The sequence below is a fragment of the Musca vetustissima genome, unplaced genomic scaffold (assembly GCF_032173495.1).
Source record: "Musca vetustissima isolate MV318-11 ecotype Yass unplaced genomic scaffold, APGP_CSIRO_Mvet_v1 utg5400, whole genome shotgun sequence".
Lineage (NCBI taxonomy): Eukaryota > Metazoa > Arthropoda > Insecta > Diptera > Muscidae > Musca > Musca vetustissima.
Genome location: NW_026879863.1, coordinates 46,001 through 53,708, shown reverse-complemented (window position 1 = coordinate 53,708; position 7,708 = coordinate 46,001). Strand labels below are relative to the sequence as shown.

The 7,708-nt window shown below is 34.4% G+C and overlaps 1 protein-coding gene across 1 annotated transcript; it reads left to right on the top strand.

Annotated features, from left to right (window-relative positions):
• Positions 1-4,104: 4,104 nt before the first annotated feature.
• On the top strand, positions 4,105-7,437 carry LOC133324991 (sugar transporter SWEET1). Its single transcript, XM_061533818.1, has 5 exons — positions 4,105-4,192; positions 4,264-4,341; positions 6,381-6,607; positions 6,681-6,856; positions 7,310-7,437. The coding sequence occupies exons 1-5, from the start codon at positions 4,113-4,115 to the stop codon at positions 7,427-7,429; spliced, it is 681 nt and encodes a 226-aa protein (XP_061389802.1). The 5' UTR covers positions 4,105-4,112; the 3' UTR covers positions 7,430-7,437.
• Positions 7,438-7,708: the final 271 nt, after the last annotated feature.

The window sequence follows — 7,708 nt, the reverse complement described above, 5'->3', positions numbered from 1 at the left end:
GTTGGTAAGTTTATGCAAAAAATGATTTCCTTATTGTATTTATCATATTTCTTTTTATAGATTTGAGAGACGACGACAACGGCGGCCACGACGAGATCCACCACTAAGCTCGCGAACAGACAATACGAAAATGATTGCAATTACATAGCGTAATGTCGACTAAACTTTCCTTTGACGTTCATTTATATTTTGTGCTGCCCCCCAAAATGAGCGCCGCGAACAGCTGTTCTGCGGCTGCTGCTCAGTTTGGCAAATATGAAAACAAGTTCTATACAATTGTAGAACTTTTCATTATGGAAAGCTTCCCAAAAGTACAGTGATTTGTGGTCAATGATATTAGATCAATCATTATTAAATAAAATATAAATTATCAATTAAAAATATATATTTGTTGTTATTGTAACACTACTGATAATTATTTTTTGAATGTGTTGTAAGATTTTTTAATAAAAAAACATTTGCTATTTTATAAATAAAAATAACCCGTTCTCAAAAAATGTAGCATACTTTTAGGCACCTACAATTTTTGGAGAATATTTTCTCAAGGACTATCAAAGCGTGGATATTTTAAATATTTTCTAAAGGACTATCAAGGCTCTGATTTTCTTAAAGAATATTTTCTAAAGGACTATCAAGACTCAGATTTTTTGAAGAATATTTTCTCAAGGCTCTGATTATGAGAATATTATCTCAAGAACTATCAAGGCTCTGATTTTTTAAAGAGTATTATCTCAAGGACTATGAAGGCTTTGATATTTTAACGACTATTTTCTCATAGTCCATGAGAAAGGCCTTGATTTTTTAACGAATATTTTCTCAAGGACTATCAACGCTCTGATTTTGAAAATAATATTTTCTCAAGGGCAATTAAGACGTGGATTTTTTACAGATTATTTTTTAAGAGCCCATAGAAGCGTGGATTTCTTAAAGGATATTTTTCAAGGATGCACAGAAGTGTGGATTTCTTAAAGGATATTTTTTAAGGATCCACAGAAGCCTGGATTGCTTAAAGGATATTTTTTAAGGATCCACAGAAGCGTGGATTTCTTAAAGGATATTTTTAAGGATCCACAGAAGCGTGGTTTTCTTAAAGGATATTTTTTAAGGATGCACAGAGGCGTGGTTTTCTTAAAGGGTATTTTTAAAGGATGCACAGAAGCGTGGATTTCTTAAAGGATATTTTTTAAGGATCCACAGAAGCGTGGATTTCTTTAAGAATAGTTTTTCAAAATTTTTTTAAGGATCCACAGAAGCGTGGATTTCTTTAAGAATAGTTTTTCAAGATTTTTTTAAGGATCCACAGAAGCGTGGATTTCTTTAAGAATAGGTTTTCAAGATTTTTTAAGGATCCACAGAAGCGTGGATTTCTTTAAGAATAGGTTTTCAAGATTTTTTAAGGATCCACAGAAGGTTGTTTTGAATAACATTTCTTGGAGCAATCATGAATATTTTAGAATAACCAGAGCAAGCGTGAATATTTTTAGAAAAAAAATGTTGAGGGGGCAAAAAGGTTGTTTATTAGCAACATAGATTAAAAAAAACATTTTTAAGGATCACCGATTTTTTAATACATTTTATATATAATATTGGAGTTAAAAACGAAATACGTCGGTTAATTTTTTAGTACAGCCATAACATGCGGCACCAGCAATATTTAGATGGACTACCATTCTCAAATGAAAACGTTCGTTTTCTTCTTCATAAGTACACTAGGGTATATAAATATGTGTACGAAATATTCAGCGGATATATAGAGTCAAAATTGCTTACAACGAAGGTCAAGGTTCTCGCTATAAGCGATGTGTCGTTATAAACGATATCAAAGGAAAAAAACGTTTCTCGGTACTTTGTATACAGTCGCTATAACGGGTATCACGTTATAAAATATATATATATATATATATATAGGATAAAGTATTACGATGTGCAATCGATGCGCAATCAAAAGGCGCAACTTTCTTTTGCGCAGTTTTTCCAATATGAAATACCATAATTTATCATTTCTTCGAATCCGTGGCCTTCCCCTTCTTCTAGAACCATCAGTAGGCTCGCTTTAATATGCCTTTTGAGAAAAGGCATCCTCATACATTCGCCACCTTAGTCGCTGCAACTTGATACGGCAAACTATGTCGATGTCCGTGTATAGGTGGTAAAGCTCGTGGTTCATTCGATATTCATCGCCAACGCTGATCGGCGCATAGATCTTCCGGAGAAATTTTCCCTCAAACACTCCAAGAGCTGCCTCGTCTGCTTGCGTAAAGTACCCATGCTTCAGATCCCTATATAACAACACGAATAGTATCAGTGTCTTGTAGAGAGTGAGTTTGGTCTGGCAGGAGTAGCATCTGTTGGCAACACTATCCTCATTAGTTTTGTTTATGGCGGTACCATGTTATATAAAACCTTGGACTATCTCGAAGCTGTAGTTCTAAAGTTCCACAGTTGGTCCGATTCTACTAGACGTCTTGCGAGTTGATACCATCAGAGTGATCTTCTCGCGGTACCAAGTTATATAAAATCTTGGACTATCTCGAAGCTGTAGTTCTCAAGTTCCACAGTTGGACGTCTTGCGAGTTGATACCATCAGAGTGGTCTTCTCGCTATTTACTGCCAGTCCCATTTTTGCAGGCTCCTTCTCAATTTGTTCAAAGGTGGCTGTTACCGCTCGCAATATTCGACCCATTATGTCGATATCGTCGGCATAGGCGAGGAACATGTGGTGTTTGGTGTACATATTTGCATCTCTGACCTTTTCCAGCAGGATGTTAAAAAGGTCACACGACAAACTGTCACCTTGTCTGAATCCCCGTACGGTATTAAAAGTCTCTGAGAGATCCTTTCCGACTTTAACTGCTGACCTTGTGCCAGTTAAAGTTATTTTGCATAGTCATATTAATTTTACAGGAATACCGAACGCAGACATGACTTGAAACACCTCTGAACAGATAGGGCTGTCGAATGCGGCTTTATAGTCTACGAATAGGTGGAATGTGTCGATGTGTTTTCCATGGGTCTTTTACGTATTTGGCGCAGAGTGAAAATCTGGTCAATGGTGGATTTTTCAGGTCTGAAGTCGCATTGATATGATCCAATAATGTCATTGACCATTGGGTTTAGACCAGCATTTGACAACCAGTCTTGAATAGTTCGACTGGTAACCCATGGGCACCTGCTGCTTTATTATTCTTCAGCCGATTGATTGCTATTCGGAACTAATCTTGGCTATGTGGTATACACTCTATACCGCCATCTCTTATTGGTTATGGTGCATCTTCTTCACCGTCACTATTTGATATCAGAAGCTTTGCAAAATACTCCTTCCAGATCCTCAACGTTTCTTTTCTCTCCTTTTCTCCCGATAATTCTCTCTCGCATTACGTGTTGCTACTGTCAGCAGGGTTCGATTAACCCATTAGTCGAAAGTTTAATACATTTTAAGAAATTTAAGAATAGTGTCGTATGAATGGGTTATTTTATATACGTTAATCGATTTGAACTTCGTTCAAATGACCGTGAGAACATAGTATTATCGAAATCAACATTTGTTATCGATTGTGCTGCCATTATCGCCGACTTGCGGTATCCCTAATCGGCAAGTCTCACCGTGTCCTCTTTCTCAACAATACCGCTTTTTAAACGGTGTTCATCACACTTCATTCGTAAATGTTCCCCTTTTCCACTTTGGGTTCCTTTTTTATCGGCCACTTTCTCTACTCTCCCCATTCGTAGCAAATGGAACGTTTTTAATTTTGCTTGATTCAACACGAAAACTGTTTCCATTGGTAAGTGCCAGAAGCAAGATAAAACCGCTGTGTTTAACAAAACAATTATGTGAAATCAATATCTGATAAACAAGTTTACAATAATCATCATTTCAGAGGGAAAGGTAGTAATAAAACAATTAAAACCTTAATTTGTGATTGAGAGAGGGAGAGATTGATAAACAGCAAACCACAAATTCCCCTAAATAACAACAAAAAATATGAGATTTTAAATACTATCACCAAATCCGAAATAGTTGAGTCAATTTGCAATAATTCCTTGAATAAACAAGCGACAAAGATTGCGGCAAAAATATCCGGCCCGGCTGAGCAAACAAACACGAAGACGTCATGAAAAGTGTGGAAAATTTTATTGCACTACTGGAGCTGACATCCGTTATAACAACGGTTTTGCAGTATCTTTCCGGAGCGTAAGTACGACTACATTATTTTTAATTTAAATTAATGTTTTGTCTTGTCTTTATTTTTTTGAAAAATTTAGCATCATCTGCCGTAAATATATTAGCAAGAAAAGTACTGGAGATTCTTCGGGGTTTCCATTTATCTGCGGTTTCCTATCGTAAGTGGATTAAATTATGTTTTTTATATATTAATCAATGAACTTACATATTACCATCTACTACGGCGACTACCTATCGTATGACATGTCTGCAACGTAAGCAAACGTTCGATCAATATTATCTATCGCCACCACACTACATTGTAGGTAGACTGTGTTGATTTAAGTGTATTGGAGGTAAAATATGATTTTAAAATCGCATAATATTGTTTACATGGAAATCAATTGCAACATTACCAAATGCAGTTTTCTTTAGAATGGCTGATTTTCGGCTGTGACAATCTGAAACTGGCTGAATGAATTATTCTTTGTATTGAAAATGAAACATTTTGAATGGGGTTATGATTATGTGCAAGTAGCAAGCAATGGTAACTCCCTTCTACCTTCTTTTTAAAAACCTTTCACTCACTGACAAGAACACACTGGTTTAAAAATTGTAATTTGAACCCTTTTTGTCACAAAAGCAAATCAATAGAATCCGTCACCGTTTCTGCAAGAGCACCTTAGCCAAAATTAATGTGATACCAGATAACGTATGGGAGGACTGCGGAGAAGCCGAAACGGACGCATATATAATCTCTGGATGTCGTAAGTTTAATAATACAAGAAGATGCTTTCAGGATCTATGTGATTTCTCCACACTTGAAGACTTCACAAATTCACTAGGCTTAGAAAGTTTGAAAATTGTGGTAAAATTCCTAAAAGACGTTCGAGTCGACCTATGAACAAGAAACATAAATCACCAGCAATGGAGAAAGTCAAATCTGTAGCTTAGCTGCGCATGGAGACATGGCTCTGAACATTCTAACTTTAGTGGACGTGAGCCAGAAAGGAAAGGAGTTAATAAGAAAAAAAGAATGAAACACAAAATTCCAAATGGAAGAATTTCGGTTTCCCCATATAGACATATATGGTGAATGTACCAGTAGCTGGCACTTGAAGGATTTGTGTATATTTAATTATGAATTTATTTTAAATTGTATTCATAATATGAAGCTAATATGAATATTTGCATTATTTGGAATTGAAGGTGGTATTTTGTTTTGTTGGGAACACCTCGAAACATTCACCGTAGACCCCACAAAGTATAAAGTCCGTCTGTTAAAATCTCAATAGAGATCACAATATTTAAGATAGAGCTTTGAAATTTTGCACAGACATTGCTAGTACTCCTATACTGTTTTGTACTGCAAATGGGATATATCGGTCTACGTTTTGTTTTAACCCCCATTATTAGGCATTGGACACATTTTCAACCGAATTTGTTGACAAAGAATTTTTTTGTTTCTCATTGTATAGAACATCTCCGTACCAAAAAATTATTAATTTTGACCCTCGTTTCAGGTTAGACCCCATATAACGGTATCCCCCAATATTCGGAATTCGGCGATTTCGGACACCTTTTTTCAACCGGATGTAATTTGCTATTTTCTGTTCTCATTGTATAGCACATCTCCATACAAAAAATTACTAATATTGACCCACGTTTTAGGATAGCCCCCCATATAACCGAACCCTCCAATATTCCGTATTTGGCGATTTTGAATAGGGTTTTCAACAAAATTGCCTGTAATTTAGTATTTTGGTTTTTTATTGTATAGTACACCTCCGTACTCAAATTTCAGGGTAGCCCCCATATAGCGAAATCCGCCAATATTCGGTATTTTGGAAATTTTTGAAACGTTTTTCATTCAAAATGGCTGTAACTTAGTATGTTAATTCTCATTGTATAACATATCTTCGTACTAAAATTTATTAAAATCATTCCTTCGAGTACCTTCCCCACAATGGGTATATTTCTATAGAGCAACTTCTTCTCCACAGATGATCAACTATTTGATAAGAACATATACCTTAGTCGAATATTTTCATGATCTGGGAGACGAAACCTATCTGTGGTAAAAATTTTGGAGAAAAAAAAACTCAACTTCCTCTTAATATTTGATTCAATAAAATTTACTAGTACTACTACCTAAATTTAACTCAATTCCAGAGAAATAATCTATCTAATTTTTATTTCCATATCTATTTTCTTACAGCTGTAGCTATTGGGTACTCTATGGCATGCTAAGCAATGAACACACAGTGGTATTGGTTAATTGCATTGGTGTTACATTATTTTTAATTTATACACTAATCTATTATGTATTTACTGTAAATAAAAATGCCTATGTAAAAATGTTCCTGTTTGTGCTGACAGCATTATGTGGCATTGCATTCTATATAAATACAATACCAGAAATTCAGCATGCTCAAAATTTTATGGGTAAGAAAAAAAAATAATAATAATTGTAATTTCTTTTCACAATTAATAATCAATATCTCTAAATTTTTCAAAGGCATTGTTTGCTGTATCGTCACGGTAACATTCTTTGCTGCACCTCTGGCAAATCTCTTACATGTGATACGAGTTAAGAACTCAGAAAGTATGCCTTTTCCATTGATTATTATGTCATTTTTAGTATCGGTACAGTGGCTCATATATGGTGTTATTATATCCGATACATTTATACAGGTAAGTGAATTTGAGGAATTTAAATGTAAAATAAATTTAATTGGGTAATTAACTATCGGTTTCCTTGCATTCGGGAGATACAGTATATTATTTCAGTCAGTTTAAATTATTCTCTATATTAATTTTTACAAGAATCAAAAAAAAAAAAAAAATTATGGCACAACTCGTACAATTTGAATACGAAGCGATTTAAATAATATGGACTGTATACACAAATTAGTACTGTACACAAGTTTACCCTCTTCTCTATATTGAAAAGCTCATAACTTTACCAAAATTTTGAAGTTGTTTGATTTTTCTTTTGATATGTGTCGTCCATAATCAGGTCTTGACATATGAAATCCAAATAATATATATTTACTAGCTCTAAAACATTTTGTTGCCTGGGGGCAACATTGGGCTACAAAGGGTTAATTAAAAGATAATAATTTCTCCCATTTTTTTCCATTTCAGATACCAAATTTCTTGGGCTGTATTCTATCCCTAATGCAATTGGGTCTATTTGTGTGTTATCCCCCCAAGAGTTTTGCTGGGCAAGGCTATAAATTGGTGGATCAATCTGTGGTATTTTAAAATAAATAATAACTTGTGTCAGTAATAGAGACTATATAACAAAAACCTACAACAACCAGAAAATCAAGACTTAATGCTTTATATATGTATTTGTATTTATAAATTATAATATGAACTTTTGTGAAATAACCAAACATTTTAATGTAAATACAGAGTATGTTTTCTTTTTTGCTAATTTGTAAATGCCTCTATAGATATTGTAATAATCGAAAACGAAAAACAAACAGGCCAAATTAAATTATTTATAAACGAAAACGCTGCCCAAACCTTTCCTTTATT